General features: G+C 38.1%; 1 protein-coding gene across 9 annotated transcripts in view; it reads right to left on the reverse strand.

Moving 5' to 3' along the window:
- The window catches only part of SYNRG (synergin gamma), an 84,918-nt gene that overhangs the window by 37,281 nt on the left and 28,447 nt on the right, over positions 1-19,190 (reverse strand). For 8 of the 9 annotated variants that reach the window (XM_026517553.4, XM_048223439.2, XM_026517557.4 and 5 more), the window contains 8 exons: positions 17,401-17,703; positions 16,259-16,492; positions 15,263-15,340; positions 12,830-13,026; positions 11,981-12,229; positions 10,483-10,616; positions 4,798-4,916; positions 4,544-4,606 (listed from right to left, as the gene is read on the reverse strand). In XM_026517553.4, coding sequence (XP_026373338.2) covers positions 4,544-4,606; positions 4,798-4,916; positions 10,483-10,616; positions 11,981-12,229; positions 12,830-13,026; positions 15,263-15,340; positions 16,259-16,492; positions 17,401-17,703 — 1,377 coding nt within the window. The remainder of the gene's footprint in view (positions 1-4,543; positions 4,607-4,797; positions 4,917-10,482; positions 10,617-11,980; positions 12,230-12,829; positions 13,027-15,262; positions 15,341-16,258; positions 16,493-17,400; positions 17,704-19,190) is intronic. The other variant, XM_044390828.3, reaches the window with a different exon arrangement.

The following is a 19,190-nucleotide window of genomic DNA, read 5'->3' on the forward strand; positions in this document are numbered from 1 at the left end:
AGCTGAAAACCACATGCTACACAGCGTATTAAATTACAAGCATACTTTTAGAGACTTTCCCCTCATTGGCCTGACATTATTCAACCACACCGTAAACCCACCAAAACATCTCTTTGGAAACTACGCGTCTGTTTCCACGTTGAAGGCTAGTGATACCAAAATAAATACAAATCAAGCGGAGAGCAGCCAACAGTTATCACTTTCACTTGCTCATCTGAGGGTGCTATGTCTCCTAGTGCCAGGTCCTTCGGTTGGCCAAAAGTGCTGCTCTCAGGACCTCTTCTCACTAGAGCCAGCCAGCCAAGCACACAAGGGAAGAAGAAATAGGTGCTGGATGTTCCTGAAGAGATACACGTTGACATAATGATCCTTTAAAGATGAAATGTTTTACATGGTGCTCAGTTAGGAAAAAAATATCACAGGTACCAATGAGGTATTATGAAAAATCCTGCATCTAATATTTAGGATGTGAAATGCTTTGCTCAACTAGGCACTTTAAGCATCTTGTTAGATATTATGTGGTCTTGCTCCAGCATATGGAGGCATTAATTTGAAGGGAACTCTGATGAAAATTTTTGAAAAGGTATCTACTTATTTGTAAAACATTCTAGCTAAGGACACATTTTTTTTTTTTTAAGATTTATTTATTTGAGAGAGAGAAAGCAAGCAAGCATGTGTGCTCGTGTGAGCACAAGTGGGAGGGGCAGAGAATCTCAAGCAGACTCTGCACCAAGCAGGGAGCCTGATGCGGGGCTGGATCTCACAACCCTGAGATCAGACCCAAGCCAAAACCACGAGCTGAACACTTGACGGACTGTACCACCCAGGCGCCCCGTGCTAAGGACACATTTTAAAGTGGTTTTTCTACACTCTACAACAAATAAGCTGAATCTCATGGAAAAAAAATCTGAGTACTTGGGCTGTTCTTGAAACCAGCCATCCCACTGTACCAACGAGCACTTATTCTTATTTATTAAAATCCAGAGGGATTTGAATAAATACCAACTGCATTAAAAATTTCAAGGATAGGATTTAAACTTTATATTGTGCTACTCTGAGGAAAGACTTACTGAAATTTTTTTTAATCTTTTTTTTTTTTAAGAGTATTTATTTATTTATTTGACAGAGATAGAGACAGCTAGTGAGAGAGGGAACACAAGCAGAGGGAGTGGGAGAGGAAGAAGCAGGCTTCCAGTGGAGAAGCCTGATGTGGGGCTTGATCCCAGAATGCCGGGATCACGCCCTGAGCTGAAGGCAGACGCTTAACGACTGAGCCACCCAGGCGCCCCTTTTTATCATTTTTTAGAGAAAATAGGTACAATGTATTTCCAATAAATAGACTCAATTAAGATGCTGATAAAAATCTAGACCCATGATTCTACATAGAGTTCCTTTTATTATCAGAGCATTTATACATTATACAAGTTGCCTCATCATAAGTACGATGTTAGGATGCAGATAATATCAGTTTTTCTAATGGTGTCTGAAGGTCTTTCATAAAATCTACTAGGTTTTACCAAGTAATGAAAATCAAGAGATAAACCAAATATAAATATAGCTATACCAACATCACTTGTTTGAAAATACGAGTGCTATTTCTGGAGAGTTATAAACTAAAATATAGGCTTTAATTTCTTTGTCCAGTTTTAACATTCTATTTGTCCCTAAAAATGAGATATAGAAACATATGAGCTATAAAAGTATATTTCAAACCAAAATCTAACTCTTAAAACTGTCATTAAAATAACATAGGCTTTAAATATATTGTGTTTGTAACATGATATATACCTTGATACATCATAAGAAGCAAGCATAGGAAACAATGGAAGCTGATTTTTCCTCCTAATCTGAGACACTTAATTCACCATCATAATCCATCAACACAGAGAAACCTATTTAGTATTATTAGAGAAATTTTAGAAAGAGAGGAACAGCATTCAAAATTTCTGTATTTTATGTTTTTAAGACATACCACTAATAAAACTAAAGTCAATTTCACAAATTGACAGGAGAAGCAGATATAAAACTTTAAAAAAATCACCCTACAATTTTGGATAAGTATATTACTGATAATATTTGTATCATTTCTGTAAATGAAAACGTAACAAGCAGCCAATTTTGTCACAGTCTAAATTTGTGATGTGCTGCTTTGAAATATCTGTGAAATTGACAAGTTTTGCTTTGTTATTTTTAAAAAGAAATCACCACAGCAAACTAAACTTACTGATGAATTGTAAATGTTTCCTTTAGAAACGTAAGCTGGGTGAAAGAGTCAAAAAGAAATAAAAATGCGTGGGTTTACAAGTTCAAAAACAAAGGGAATTTTGGGGCAAATAAATTAGTTGCAGTCATTGGAAGCTTGCGTATCAGAGGGTACATTAATCCTCTGAATCCTCATAAATTCCCGTCACTTTTTAGGCCCTAAAAACATTTCAAAAGAGGTCACTTTTTGCTAAAACTTCAGTAAGAAGGGTCACTTCTCCATATAGAGTATTTTCCTCATCTCCTTAAATTTATGGTTTAAACTATAGGGGTAGGAAAAAGGAAATATCATTAATATCTGTCACTTAGTAACCTATGAAACCCACAGTTCTGAACACAATACTACATGATTTTTCATAAATTCTAAGACACTAACGTACTTGATGCATTCAGGCCAATGTATTTTTATGAGAACAGCATAAAATATAGTCTCCTAAAATGAACAGAGCTGGCACCTCTACCTGGAACTCTTTAACTCTTTCACTCAAAGTTCAGGCAGGAATGAAGGCAAGCCAACAAACATGGCAGCAACAATATGGGGTTCTGTTACTAAGGTACTGCTTCCACTTTGATGGCACCACTGTCTTTCCCGGGAATAACATACCTATGATATGATCACTAATACCACACTACACAAAGAAATCTGATATTAAACCACGCTCTTTACTCCAAACTCGCCTGGCCCAAGAGGTGAGGAAAGCACTGCTGGGAGTCAAACCCAACTAACAAGCCAAAAGTTCCTCTAGGGTTTTATATATATATATATATATATATATAAATGTGTGTGTGTGTTTTAAAGATTTATTACTTTAGAGAAAGAGAGAGAGCATGTGAGTGAGCAGGGGGAGGGGCAGAGGGAGAGAGAATCCTGAAGCAGACTCCCTGCTGAGTGCAACCCCAGGACCGAGATCATGACCTGAGCCAAAATCAAGAGTTGGCCCTCAACCCACTGAACCACCCAGGTGCCCCAAGTTCCTCTCAGGTTTATCTTTGTATTCCTACTGCCTAACACAGGCACTGAGGAAAAAAGTTAATACATCCTAAAGGCTTGACTGAAACAAGGAAACACTTCTAGAACCTAAGAGTTATAAGGGATTCAATAGTTTTAGAATTGGTGGGTTTTTATTTTTAGAGATATTTAAATAGTACACTTAAAAATTTTTTTTAAAGATTTTATTTATTTTTGAGAGAGCAAGAGTGAGAGAGCACACAAGCAGGGGGAACAGCAGAGGGAGAGGGAGAGGCAGGCTCCCCACCGAGCAGGGACCCTAATGAAGGGCTCCATCCCGGCTCCATCCCAGGACCCTGGGATCATGACCTGAGCCGAAGGCTGATGCTTAACTGACTGAGTCACCCAGGCCCCCTAAGCAGTACACTTTTTCCTTGAACTTTCACATACATTACCTTTCCTACAATCTCCTCTCATCCCCCACCCCACTCCCACCCTCTTCCACAGAAGGGTGAGACCAAACGATTAAAAAGGATGTTCCCAATTTGAGCACTCAGCACACAAAGGTAGAATATGGCGCTGTGCTCAGGAAGAAAACCTCCGCAGAGATTACAAATACCATGGCATGTGCAGTTAAGCTCTGAAGGACATAATTTGCCCTATGGATTATCTAAACCCTACACATCCGGTTAGGATTTAACCACAAACATAACTTCCAGTCTTTACACATATGGCTCTCAAACTATCATTCTATATTTCCTTCTACTCTCTTTAAGCCCTTCTATAAGTCCCTCTTACCTCATCTTACTAAGAGCCGATTTTGAAAATCTTGAAAAGACTGGTTGCTACCTTTTGCATAGTCCACAGACTGCCAACAGTTCGAGTTCTTGTTAAACACTAAAATAACTGAGACCAGTCACAGTCCTCCACTTCTTACAGAAGTCTAACTTGGCTTGAAGGCTTCCAGTGAAAGGGAACGCACTAGCTTCAGAAGAAATTGCTTCAATTTGGGATTTGCCCTAAATTTTAGAAAATAATTTCCAGTAGCAGAACCACATTTTGTTTCCTTGTAATTTCCAGAGGCACAAAGCCAAGAAACCCTCATACACACAATATAATAAAGACATGTTCAGGAGTATCACTGAAAGAGCCATCAAAAATGTCTTTTATGAAAAACTGAGGGGTGCCTGGCTGGCTCCGTCAGAGGAACATGTGACTCTTGATCTTGGGGTCATGAGTTTGAGCCCCATGCTGGGTGTAGAGATTACTTAAAATAAATAAAATTTTTAAACAATTGAAGTAATTTATCCATTTAAGGACTCAAAAACTTACCTGAAGATTTACTCTCTGCTGTCTGTTCGAGTTCTCTGAAAGCACTGTATTTATCACCAGGCTCTATGATGAAAAGACAAAAAGGCCATTAAGTTTAGGAACTTTGAGATTAAAACTCAAGGAAGTCAGTAAGGCAGACTGGGTTACCCATATATGCTTGACACATGGTGTAAGCGTTTTATACATTTCTCACAAAAGGCCACCACTAAAAAGGCTTACATTCATAGGTTTATGAATTGACAACGTGTTTTTACCTCCAAATGGAACAGTATTTTCCGAGGACTTGTCAGCAGCAATTCCTTTAAACACAGCATATTTATCCGTCGAAGCTGACGCTTTAGTTCCGGCAAGTGGCATCAACAAAGAAGGGGCACTGAAAGGGAAAACGAGATATTTCTTAATGACTAGAACACTGAATCCTTCCCTTATCATCAAATAGAAGCTTAGAATGAAAATGGCAAACAGGTACCTGATTAAAATTCATGGCTCCCTGCTTTTAAAAGTTAGAAACTATATCTATAATCACCGCAGAGGCTAAAAACCATGTTTTGTGTTTTTTTTAAACACCTTTTTTTCTTGGAAAAATATACTGACACACCACCCATGTGATAATTCCTTGCTTACTTATCTGAAGAGGGGTCAGACCCACACTGACCGTCTAATCATCTCTGTAAACCACAAAAACAGTTGGAATGGCTCTGGAAATAGATTCTCATAGAATGATGACCTCCTACAATTTTAACTTAAGGTCCATAAAATTGCAAAAGCGAACTGTTCCAAATATATACAGCCAATATTTCAGAGTAAATTCTGTTAGCCTTAATATAAATTATTCTTTCAGATGGGTTCAAAATGCAGAGGTAGACTAGTTAAGATAAACATCTATTTATGAAATGTTGTTCAAGCGGAGATGTAAATTGTTCTTATTTGATCTTACTGCATCGCTTACTGGCAGAAGTTCACACAGCTGATAAGCCGCAGTAGAGTTAATACAATTTACATTTTCACAAGGATCACATCAGCGGTTCCAGAAGCTATCTTTGTAGCAAAACAACAATCACTTCAAAATTAGATAAAGATACTTTTGCCTGTGGACATATTTCTCCCTGGATGGAAAAACAGTGTAATGAGTAGTATCTGTGTGGGTAATTCTTGGATGGCTTAAACACATACTATAAAAGCACGGCATTTTTTTTTTCTCTTTTTCTTATCACACCCAGGCAGCTCCCTGGAAGAATAACTTTACATATGAATGACTACATTCCACCACTAGTTTGTGTCATTCAATACCACACACACAAGTTATATAAATGGATTTCTATTGAGTTCTTTGCCCTGAAGCAAAAATCTTTCCACAGCCATTTAAATCGTCTTATCAGTGGCCTACAAGCAAGGTAAAAATCCCAGCTCTTGCGCATGCATGCTAATGGAGGTCCACAGTGCTTTAGGACTTAGTGCTATCAAATATTATAATTTCACGTCACTAAAAGAGCTGCGATATATTTGATCTTGACAAACAGGTCATCATCTATACACTGTAGGTGGATTTTTTAAGTTCCATAAGCAATTAAACTACAACTCATTGAACAGAATGTTACACATAAATAAAAGTAATAATTAATGTTTGAGGGGAAAAAAATCACAAAGTTGAACAACCTATTTGTTTTTCATGAAATGCCAACTTTAGCTATGGTCTTGTAAAGCCCACTGGTAAAATCTATTGAATGTGACATTTAATTGATTATTATTAATTTTAAAATTATTTTCAAGACTGGGAAAAAATAGAGGACCTTCAAGGTAATGAAATACTGATTGAAGTCAACAAAATAAAATTCCACTCAAAAAAAAAAAGCTGACTCACACTGTAATTTTATGCATATTACAAATTAATAACTCATTCTAGTGTTCGGAAATTATTAAAAAAAATACTGTAATCACCATGACAGTGTTTAGCCCAGTTATATAAAGTACTTATCTATTCCAAATATGAAAACTGTTATTTCTACTATTTAATACTAGTGAAGGATAGTGAGAGGCATAATGTTTTAAAATCTAAGAACCTGCATTCTATTGAAAGATAAGACTTAAGAGAATTTGGCCACCAAAAAAAAAAAAAAAAAAAAAAAAAAAAAAGCATTTTGCTTTTTCTCCAGTGCATCCATTTGTTTTATAATCACTCCACTTGGCTGTCATAGATGATTTTACTTAGCTGCTCACCCTGCTAAATGTTGACATGTTTTAGACAATAGGCTTGAGCCATGGAAACTTAAGGCAAAAGGGCCCACAGCGACCACCTGGCTGAATACAGACAAGCCCATCAGTCCACCGAGCTCAAAAATATCCACAGGCTCTAACAGACCAGTGGGCTACTTGGCATAGTTACCAAAAAGGGAAAATTCCATTTGTGGCCATACTTCCCCATCTTCCCCCTTTAAACCGGCCCCTACCCACTGCCTGGTGGCAGATGGTCTTTCCTTTGCTGTCTGACCCACTGCTCCCTGGCGGTGTATTCAATAAATTTCTATCTCCTTTGTTCTGCCTGGGGTGAATCCTTTCACCGGCCGCCACCGGCTTCCACGAGATCATCGCCCCACATTTGGGGACCCCCATCTGATTGAACAGACACCACACTAAATACTGCCATGTAAAAAGTAAAATGAAGCTAACCAACTCAAAACCCCTACACCTTAATCCTTTCTGAACTATTTTATCATCAGTAGCCCATGTCTGTGGTGTTTATTTTTCCAGGATCCCCAGTGCCCGGCTCATAGTTAAGTGTTTTGTGAACAGATAAATGAATGATACTGCATCCCCTTCCATGCTGACTCAAGCGCCAGCTACTTCTGCTGACATGCAGTTCGACACCAAGTCTGACCAATTGCTGAGACGCACACTTTTCAGTGCCTGACTCTAAACCTAGAGTACCTCCCATCACCTCACCACAGGGTTACTATGGCAGCTGAATTTACCCCACACAGTAGCAGGGATCGCTTTTCTCAGGCCACTTCTTATCTCTAAAATGCTTTACAGATTACGTCACAAATCATAAGCCATCCCACATTGGTGCTGCCCTTAACTAATGAGATTTTTTTTCACAGACTCACAATACTCTCCACTCCAGCCTACTTCTAACTTACTTGGCTTTTCATCTTCTCAAATAATGCCCCTTTTTTTTTTTAAAGATTTTATTTATTTATTCGACAGAGATAGAGACAGCCAGCGAGAGAGGGAACCCAGGCAGGGGGAGTGGGAGAGGAAGAAGCAGGCTCATAGCGGAGGAGCCTGATGTGGGGCTCGATCCCATAACGCTGGGATCACGCCCTGAGCCGAAGGCAGACGCTTAACTGCTGTGCCACCCAGGCGCCCCAATAATGCCCATTTTTTGCTTAAAAATGCTGCCCAGGGGGCACGTGGGTAGTTCAGTCGGTTAGGAGTCTGACTCTTGGATCTCAGCTCAGGTCTTGATCTCAGGGTCGTGAGTTCAAGCCCCGTGATAGGCTCCACACCTAGTGGAAAAAAATTCGGCCCAAAGCAGTCTCACCTCGGCTTAATATCCCTTTAAAATAAACTCATAATATGGAATAGAGATCTAAACTAGGGAATTCATTATACATGTACACACATACAAAGACTGAAGGACCAATTCTAAGAGAATTTTATCAGATTCTATAAATACCCAGATAAAACTAAGCTTCTTTATAGCAGGAACTGCGTTTTCTGCTTTTGTAGTTCTAGAGCCTATCCCAATGTCTGGCATATAGCAGATGGTAAGTAAATGTTTTCAGTGAGTAAATAAACAATGAGTGTGGGTTCTTAGACATGAGCAAAATGTTTTCATGTAAGCATGGAAGTAATCAAGCCAGAACTGAAAAAAAAAAGTCTATAAAGTCTGACTGTGTATGAAAGTAAACTATTATGTGGAGATAATGCCACAAAAAATTGCTAATATCCCATATATCTTGGATCTGGCCACCATCTTAAAGCTTTCTATGCCCAAATTTCAATTTCACCTACTGAGAGGTTTTTTCTCCTCCCCCTCCCCCCGCCCAGAGGAGTAAACCACTAATTTGATGAATTGGTTTATAACCTTCATACTGCAACACATTCATCCAATAATCCTTTCTTAATTACATAATACGGCTCAGTATTACATATATAGCCGTGAAAGATGGTCCTCAGGTACGGCAGCCCAGGAAGGTAAACAGTAACCCAGTCATCAGGGTACAGATATCCAGAAGGCACTAGGGCAGTAAATGAGGGAAGGGCCCTCATCTTTGAGGTAGCAACTGATACAGATGGGATAGTAAAAACTTCCTATGTTAAACTGATTTTTGAAATAGAACTAGAATTAACTATAGAGAGAACTTCAGATTGAAGAAGATAAAAGGTCAGAAGCCTGAAAGAGCAGACTCAGTTTGGAATCATTCTGGCATGGCTGGAGCGTCAACTGTGGGGGAAGGGCAATGGTCAAAAGAATAGGCAGGGGCAAGAGCACACGCAGCCTTTTTCCAGGCCAAGCAGAGCTGACAGAGTCAATGGCGGTAAAGGAGAGAGCGGGGAGCCAAAAATAAATAACATGTTTCTGATTTGGTGACTGGATATGGTCACATGATTCACCAACAAAAGGGATAGTGATTTAACAAATTTTAATTTAGCTTTGACTGGGAAAACACTGAATCTAATTTTATGCGCGTAATCTGAGATGCCCTGAGTCATTCAGATAGGTTCTAGACAGAACATACACATTTTGTTTGAAGGAAGAGAGCAGAGAAAGAAGTATTATTATTGTGTCTATCGGTTAAGTGTGTGCGCCAGTGTAGCAGGCTCGGAAGTCCCCGCACTTTACAGTCCCATCCCTCAAATGTTTCTCCTCTGTCATTTACGTTTGTCTGACGTATTCTTCAAATCAAGAGAATAGTTCTTTTCCTAATTCGCAATTCCCTACAATGCCTGTCCCTTAGTTCTTGTTACAGTGTATATGCAGGAAGCATTAAGAGATAATCAATTGGTTAAAATGGAAAAGATGAATGATATTGCACCAAGAGGAACATAAGAGAAATGGTAAATGTATCCTGACAAAAACAAGTTCCAGAAATAACCAAAGAAATTCCTATTGCTTGCTCAAAGTCTGGTATATGTTCCATTCTGTGGAAGAAGTAGTATCTAAAAACATTTTTTTTTTTTTTTAAAGATTTTATTTTTTTGAGAGAGAGAGCATGGCGGGGGAACAGTAGAGGGAGAGGGAGAAGCAGACTCCCCACTGAGCTGGGAGCCCCATGCAGAGCTTGATCCCAGAACCCTGAGATCATGACCCGAGTCGAAGGCAGACGCTTAACTGATTGAGCCACCCAGGCGTCCCTAAAAACTTTAAAAAAATGATGGAAAGGTGCTGGCAACATACTGAGACAGTTACTGTAACCTAAAAGTGAAGCTAGTACATAAGACGTTAGAGAAATATGTATGCAAACAAACGAACAGAAATCTGAAGGCCTAAAAGTCACTGATCTTAAACATAAGGGAGACATGAATAAATAATCATGTTTAGATTTCAGAATTATTATTTCTGTGGAAAATCAACAGTATGTTATATTGCAAAAATATCAAATTACGTGCCTCTGTCTAAAAAGCTTTTCAATAGCCAAAGACTTGCTTCTGATACAAGAACATAAAGTCATCACCGCACAGCTTCACTCAGCTATAATCAGGTTTAGCACAGGCAAAGAAAAAAATATTGGCAAGCAGGTGTGTTCTGGGGAGGAAATGGTAGTGCTAAAGTTTTAGGTGGACGATGGGGAGAAAAGTTTCAATGGTAAAAGTATGAATAAAGAGGGACTAATCAAGGAAAGCATGAGAGTAAATTTCTTACTTAGGCTTCTCACTATGGATGCCTCTTTCTCCATTATTAAACACAATGTTAACTATATTCAACCCTTTTCTACCTGTTTCCATGCTGGGAATTACTTGTTTTTGAAGAAGCAGGCAACTCTTGGAAATCACTGAATGAGTCATCAAGGGAGCCTGACTTAGAAGCATCTTGAAAATCTTGGAAGTCGTCTTCTTCTGGTTTTACCACCTAAGTTTATAGAGGACATTTAAATAGAGAGATCGAATTGATAAAAGAGTAAACAACAAATTTACAACTGTCAAACTCAAAAATTACCTTTTAAATCTCTCAGTTTAGGACCTTAATTAGATAGGCATGACTAATTTTAGAAGAACAACACTTTAGATTTAACACCAACTCGAGTACCTAAAGCAAGAATCTGTCTTGTATTTTTTTATTTTGGGGGGGTGGTGGGAGGGTCAGAGGGAGAGGGAGAGCGAGAATCTAAAGCGGACTTCACCCCCAGCATGGAACCTGACTCGTGCCTTGATCTCATGATCCTGAAATCATGACCTGAGCCAAAATCAAGAGTGAGTAGCTTAATCGACTAAGCCACCCAGGTGCCCCTGTCTTGTATTTTTAGATACTCTTTTGTACAAAAGGTAAAAGATTGGTTTAAAGAACTAATCTACACAATTTTAAAACAGCTGAATCACATTTATTACTGAGAATCCGCCATTTTTAAAAAACATTTTATACATGATGTAAATTACAAAAGTGATACAAGCTTATTATAATCCATTAGTATATGTATAAAGTCAACAACAAACACTGGCTCCTAATCACATGCTCTGGAAGTACCGTGAACAGTTCATTTGTTTTATAGAAAAATGAGCTTATACTACACGTTGTTCCGCACTTTAAAACAAAGACGTAATTATAAATATAATGTAGACATCTTTTCCATGTTGTACATGTAGATCATTCATTTTAATGACCAAATAGTTTACCACTATATGGATGAAGCGAAATTTATTTAACCTTCCTTCTTCTGAGGGACATTTAGCTATTTCTAACTTTTTACTCTAACAAACAATGCTATGACAAATATCCTTGCATATTTTTGTTAATGGGATGGATTCCTAATAGTGTGACTGCTAGGTCAGAAGATACAGACATATAGAATTTGGGTAGCTATTGCCAAACCTGCCTTCCAAGAAGGCTGCACCAGCAAACCATTTTCCCTGACACTATTATGTTTCCTAAACTTTTTGCTAATCTGAGAAGTGAAAAATAAATGGAAGCACTTGAATTTCACGTTTAGTAGCTTTTCCAAAAGACAGAATCTAGAAATTTGGTTAACCTCATGAAGCTTGATGTTTAAAATGTATATACTATAAAAGAACTATATAAACTTTTAGCCAAAATTCAAATCTCTTAAGGCTTAAGAAATTTCATTTTTTTAAAAATAATGAGAAATTGAATTTTGTATTGTTTACTACTGTTTACTTTTCACCTCGTGTCCATCACAATCTTCTCTGCATCCTGGGAAAAAAAGCTGCCCAGATTCACTTTCAGGGATTATTTGGAATATGCACCGCTTCTCCACTTACCTGATTTGCAGGGTAAGTTGGCATGAAGCCACTGGAAGCCTGGGCTGCAGCTCCCCCAACTGGCCCAACAAGGTTAATGCCCAAGACTGGCTGTCCAAGGTTGAGGGGTATGGAGCCTGCAGGGCCTGAAGACATCCCAGTTGGCTGACTCACCGCAGTAGGCAAAGTCATAGGAAAGCCACTTAAAGTTGGAACAGGAGCGGCTGGAAATTGGTTTAAAGCATCAGGACTCATGGCAGGAACACCCCTCTATACAGAATAGAAGGAAAATGGAAACATTTTAGGGGATTGCAAACCACATACAATCAAAGGGAGACCTAAATGTAAAATCTGTAGTCCTGATAGCTTTCCACCCTAAGTCCCAAAACTCATGAATCTGACACGAGAAAATAACTTACAAGGTTCATGTAAACCTAATATCGGGCAAAGAACTGGTTAACACAGCTCAATGGTGACACCGTACTCTCTGACAAGTTCAGTTAACTCATTATCATCAAATCACTTACAATGATTTTGTATTACGAGAAAAATTGCTACCAGACCAAGAATACTTTATATCTAAGGAATTTTAAATATGGACTTCAAAAACAGGAAGAGTAATTTCATCTACTACTGAATAACTTTCAAGTTCAGAAAGGATACAGTTAGGTCAGAGAATGTTAATATACTAAACAGTCTTTAAACAAAAGAGTATTTTGCCAGTATGTGAATCAAACAAAACTGTACAGTTTTGAAGTACTGTATCCTAAAAATAATCTAAATTTTAATGTACAGGGAGCTCTACAAGGTTGTAGTCAATAGGATTTATACTGAAAAATTATTAGATCTAACTTAAGAAACAATGTCTACCTGTGTGACTGCTATCATGGCGAGAACAGTATAAAGTTCTTCCTTAGTAAGTTTGCCAGGTGTAGTTCGATTAGCTAAGGCCCATATCTGTCCAAGAGTTTCCCTGGGAAGTCCAGATGACATCAGAATGGGATAGAGTTTAGCAGTATCTATTCCAGTTGGAGTCATCGTGATTTCTAAAATTTTCTTATAGGCATCTATCAAAGGAAAGACCAGATTACAAATGTAAACATTAAAAGCGATTGCTCTTTTTTGTCATTGTTGCTCACACAAGAATGATCTTAAGTCAAACTGCTTTAATAGAACTGAAGTCATGTTAGGGTTTGAATGGCTGTAAAGGTTATTCAAGTGGAAATATCCAACACACAATCAGAGTCTGCAGCTTAGAAGCCAGGTTGGAACTTGGTCCTAAAGATGAAGATTTGGGGCTAACGGTCAGAGAAAGTCTTAGAATTCAGAAGATAGTAACAATATTAAGATGGAGGTGGTATAAACAGATGCTTTGCACTTTAAAAGAGAAGTTGTAGAGCAATGTTGTGGGAATAGTTTGAAAATAGCAGTGGGGAGGCGAGAACTGTACCAATACCACCTGTCTCCTCCCCCAGTGAATTAGAGGCTATAAGCAAAAATAGCACTGAGTAAGGTGCTATGGGAATAGAGCTTTCAGAGAAAGCCATACTTTCAGTCAAGTTGATAAAGCAGGATACATGTTTGAAAAAAAAAAAAAAAAGGAAGGGACTGCTGAGGAGTTTTTCCACAATCCAATAGGGTTTCCAAAGGACAAAATGGGAAAGGCTCTTAGAGACGAGGTTGCCATATAAAATAGAGGATGCTAATATCACATGGGACATAGTTTTATACTAAACAATTATTTACTATTTATCTGAAATTCAAAATTAAATGGATGTTAGGTATGCTTATTTGCTAAATCTGGCAACCCTAGTCAGAGGAGTTTTGGGGGATGACAGTGGGTAGGGCTAAGGCAGACAGAAAAAAAAAAACATTTAAAGCAAAAATTTTACAGGCAGTATTTAACTACGGTTTATAGGTTAGTAGGCTAGCTATAAGAACACATATTTTGGTTAGAAAATTATGTGTGGATGTATTTTCGGAACGAGGGAGAAAGAGATACAAGCTGGCAGAAAATGGAAGGAACTCCAAAATACAGCAGATCTGGGTTCTGTTTGTTTGTTTGGCTTGAAGACAGAGAGGAAGAAGATGCAAATTGTCTAATGAGCAGTTGGAAGAAAACCTATTATTTTTATGCACAACTGAAGTCCCATAGGATTTGGGGGAAATAGTCTTTCAATTGGTGAGTATACGATTATGATGTAAAGTAGACATTACTGGTTTTTCCCCCAAAAGAAGTTCAGCGACAGTTTTCCAGGGATTGGCAAAATAGAGCAAAGTGAACATGTTACAATAAAGACTGATTAACACACGCTGCTACAATAGTCATTACTGTAGGCACATCAGCCATGGCTCAATAGAGTATCTCCTCATATCGACTGGACACTATCACGAAATATGCACCTTAGGGATATTTTTTGGCTCAGGTGGTAAACACCACCTTCCAATGTTGAAAAAGATGCTACTTGGTTTTTTATTTCACATAAGACATTATTTTAAAATATAAAAATTAATCAGTAAGAGTTCAGAAAACTGCATTAAATGTATTAGTACTACAAAAAGATTTTATATATTTATTTGAGAGAGAACGAGAGAGCACAAGCAGGGGGAGCAGCAGAGGAGACGGAGAAGCAGGCTCCCCACTGAGCAAGGAGCCTGACGTGGGACTCGATCCCAGGACCCCGGGATCATGACCTGAGCCAAAGGCAGACGCTTAACCAACTGAGACACCCACGTGCCCGTATTATTATTATTCTTGCAAAGTTATTAATAATCTATGAGATAACAATATCTTTTAAAGCATGATAAATCTAAGCAAAGCTTTTAGAAATAATAGTCTATGATCGTCAATAGAACATTAAAGCAAAACATTTCTCTCACATTTATATAGCTATTTCACATATAAGGCTGTCTTAAGAAATATCAGATCTTGGGGCGCCTGGGTGGCACAGCGGTTAAGCGTCTGCCTTTGACTCAGGGCGTGATCCCGGCGTTATGGGATCGAGCCCCACATCAGGCTCCTCCGCTATGAGCCTGCTTCTTCCTCTCCCACTCCCCCTGCTTGTGTTCCCTCTCTCACTGGCTGTCTCTATCTCTGTCGAATAAATAAATAAAATCGTTAAAAAAAAAAAAAAGAAATATCAGATCTTTTAAATTTTCTGTACTCTTTCAGAAAAAAATAAGAAAAAAGTTAAAATTCCTTCTGTATATTTTGTAACCACAACAGTAAATATTCACAACTCTGTTTTCAACACTTAAAGTTTAATATCCAGATGGTAATCCTGGACAAAGCAGCTTTTTTACCTGGAACCAAAGTCTCATTGTAAATCCAAGGAGGCATTCTGGGCTGAACAGGATCCTGTGAGGGAAATACACCCACACCTAGGAGATAAGAAACACTATTTAACATACATAACGGTCCATGCAGAAGATGGGGAAATTCCACTGAGTCCCCCTTTTTTATAAGAAGAGCGCTGGTTGAAGATACTAAAAAAAAGTCACCAATACAATGAAAAGATCTGGTTTCTAAACAACTCTTGTACATAAACTATGTCCTAAAGAGTAAGCGAAAAAAACTAGGATGTACCAAATCAATATTCTGAACCACATGAAGCTTGCACCATTTCACATGTATTACAAATTAAAGGAGAAAACATGACAGCTGGTGGTTTAAAAATCACACATGTAAAAAAATGTAATTGCTCAAGCTTTCCTTGCAGCTTGTACTAATATTTCTTGGCAAAGTTTGATTTTTTTTTTTACCTGAGTATGACACTGCTGCCTTAGATGTATAGGATTTTTAATTTTGTTCAGAAAAAATCCTCCACAAGTTTGTCTCCTGGGCATGCAAATTTTAATTCATCTCTGCAAGCTGAGTTTATAAAAACTTGGATTTTTAAGGCAGCAGTGTGTATGATTTATTTCAGAGAAGGAAAACTATTTCTCATTGGTGACTTTTCTAGTTAAATTTTAACTTTCAACCCTTATGGAAGAACAGAAAGTGTAAGAGGGGAAAAAGAGTTTTTATAAAATAAAAGGAAAAGAAATTTAAAATCAGGAATGATTCTGATTTTTAAAAACTGGTTATCATAAAATTCTTAAAAGGAATAACTGTGCTGAAAGAATTCAGAGCAAAATTGTAGGGGTTAATTGTTGAGAAAGGAATGCATTAAAATATTTTAAGCAAAATACTGATTAGCAAAATCAAGCAGCATTCATTTGAAGATTAATGCTTAAGGTGTTAGCGTTTGAGCGACATTTGGTTAAATAAACTTTTCGCTGAGTATTTCATGAGCTCACCACTCTCTTCAATGGACAGGTTTTGGTCTGAAGTCTTTTCTGCCTCTGCACTGGTGGTGCCACTTACACGTCCATCTACAGCACCCCCGTTTTTGGCCGTTAAACTGGGATGGTTCTTACTGGAACCTGGGCCTAGGGCTTTCTGCCCAACTTCAGAGGTATTTAATTTAATTTGTTCCTGCCCAGACGTACTTATATCACAAGATACTAGGAGCTTCTCCTCCAAGGAAGGGCCTAAACAAACAGCATGAAGGGTTATTTGTATATAATTGCAAATTTCTGATTTTTTTTTTTTCAATCATCCATTTCCATCCCCAGATTCTCAAGGGTAGGCCCTGCCACACATAATGTAAATTTTGAAATAATCCAATCACTAACACACTTTTTATGGACCCGAAAGCCTTTAGAGATTTTAGAGAACTTAAACATCATTACCTACTTTGGTTCTCAAGAATTCTATGACCCAGCAGGCAGAATGGTATAGTGGAAGGAGTGTTACCTTAGAAATCTGGTGACCTGCACAAGATAGACACTTCCAACTCACTACTGGGGAGGCCCTTGGCCAGTAACATCACCTCTGGGTGTGTTTTTCTACATCTGCCGACTGAGGAAGTTTGGACTAAGTACATGTCTGCTAGGACCTATGTCTCAAGAATGAGTGTATAACCATCCCCCCTCCCATCTTTTCACAAGTGCTAAACTAAGGTACAGTTTAAAGATTTGTCCGGGGACACACTGACAATAAATGGAGAAACCGGGCTTCTGACCCCCAAGTGTTCTACCACTGAACTAGAGAGAGCACTTTTTAAAGCAGCTTTTCTTGACTCATTACTCTGAACAAAATATTGGTGATTTTCCCAAACACGAGTAATCTGTAGAAATCAGTTTGTTTTTAACGTTCGAAGGAGGTTTAAATAGCTCCTAATTTAGGAGCAAAAGTTTTAAATTATTTTTCTGGAATGTGAGCCCCCAGAATAAAAAAAAAGTCTAGATTCCTATTTTGGTGCATTTCAGTAGTGCTCATATATTCAGTGCTCATATATGTCTCTTTACCAACAACAGTGTATTATTCTACTTATATAAGAGAGGTAAATTATCCAAGATTATCTTAAGAATGCTTTCATTAATATTCTAGGAGTTACCTGCTTTCTGTACATTGTATGAGGCTGCAGCAGTAGAGAAAGAAGGAATTTGTCCAGGGACACCATGTAAGGCAAAAGACACTGGAATCTGACCTGGAGGGAGAGGCTGTGCTCCAGCCTTCTGTGTATGCAACTGGCCAAGTGGGGTGGTGGGATGGAAAGACTGAAAAGGCTGGGAAGTGGAAGAAGGACCACATGTGGGCACTTCAACAGGCCCCTGCATAAAGTCACTGAATTCTTCTTCATCAAGAAAGGCAGATGATGGGGAGACAGTTTTAGTAGAATGAGATGATGTGGGATAATCTGCAAAATGGAAAATGGCAATGAAACACATGGAAATGAAAATCAACAAGGAAAAAGAAATTAAGATGTAGTACAATTCCAAAAGAATATACTGAAACATGAATAGCAGAGGTGAACAAGAACTAACATGCAATGAGAGTCAAATGGAATTACTGAATGAATGAAAAACACTTTGATGTCTATTTACACACATTTTTTTCTTTTCAAAGAGCAGTTTCATAGGTATTTTTACATTTTGTTCAAAAACAAAAAAATGTAAAACTCAAAATTTCCTTCCTTCTTTTAGTTGGTTTATGCCAGTCCCCCCCCACCCCCGAGACCACTAATAATTTACATCGAAGTGGTGGTTACTTTTGACACCCAAGTCATCTGTTTGGGGTAATATCCTCTCAAAGCAGTATGTACCACATATTAGAAAACCTACCTCCATGCTGCTGAATACATTTTGGACAGATAAGTACTCTGATGATTAAATTTTATTATGCCAGATAGAAACAATGCATGACACATACTTGTCACTTTGGACATACCGTGCCTAATCCATACACTTCGCATACATAGTTCACATCAGTAAAATTACCACTTGAGGAATGAAAAGTACAAAAGAACATTAAACAAAATACCAAGATGGTACTGTAAAAAGCATCGAGATTGGGACACCATAAAGTGCTAAGTCAAACAACTCAACAGTGAATTTAAGAAAGTAAACCCTGACTGAGGACTATGTTTAAGAGATCTTTGGCTCTAAAGTCTATAAACATCATTGCAGCTCTTTACTGTTAAATGTGAGATTTACTTATGTAATAAACCTTCTCTACAGGGACTTCATTTAATATCATTTTTGCTTCTTCACATTCTTTTTTCAAAATCCACAAAATTTTAAATAAATCAACTTTCAAAAACTAGAGTCGCACACAGAAACAGATAAAGGCAACATCATCCCTATCTCCATGTCTGCCCCTCCGCAGCCAGCTTCAAACTGGACCATGTGCCTCTCAGTCTGTTTCTGCTGTTGCTGAGGTACGGCTAACACACACAGTTTCAGGTGCACAACACAGTGATTCGATAAGAGTATACACATTGTGAGATGATCACCACAATAAGTCTAATTACCATTTGTCACTATACAAAGTTACAAAAAAATTTTTCCCCTCATAATGAGAACTTTAAGCCAACTTTCAAATATGCACTACAAAACTACTGACTATCGTCCTCATGCTGTATATTACAACCCCATGACTGTTATTTTATAACTGGAAGTTGGAACCTCTTGACCACCTTCACCCATTTCACCCACCTCCCACCCCACTTTCTTCTGTCAACTACCATTCTCTTCTCCTTCCTTCGTTTTGTTTTTCAGATTCCACATACGAGTGAAATCATATGGTATTTGTCTTTCTCTGACTTATCTCACTTAGCCTGACACCCTCAAGGTCCAGCCACACTATTGCCAATGGCGAGATTCCATTCTTTTTTATGGCTGAGTA

The sequence above is a fragment of the Ursus arctos genome, unplaced genomic scaffold (genome assembly GCF_023065955.2).
Source record: "Ursus arctos isolate Adak ecotype North America unplaced genomic scaffold, UrsArc2.0 scaffold_24, whole genome shotgun sequence".
Taxonomy (NCBI): Eukaryota; Metazoa; Chordata; class Mammalia; order Carnivora; family Ursidae; genus Ursus; species Ursus arctos.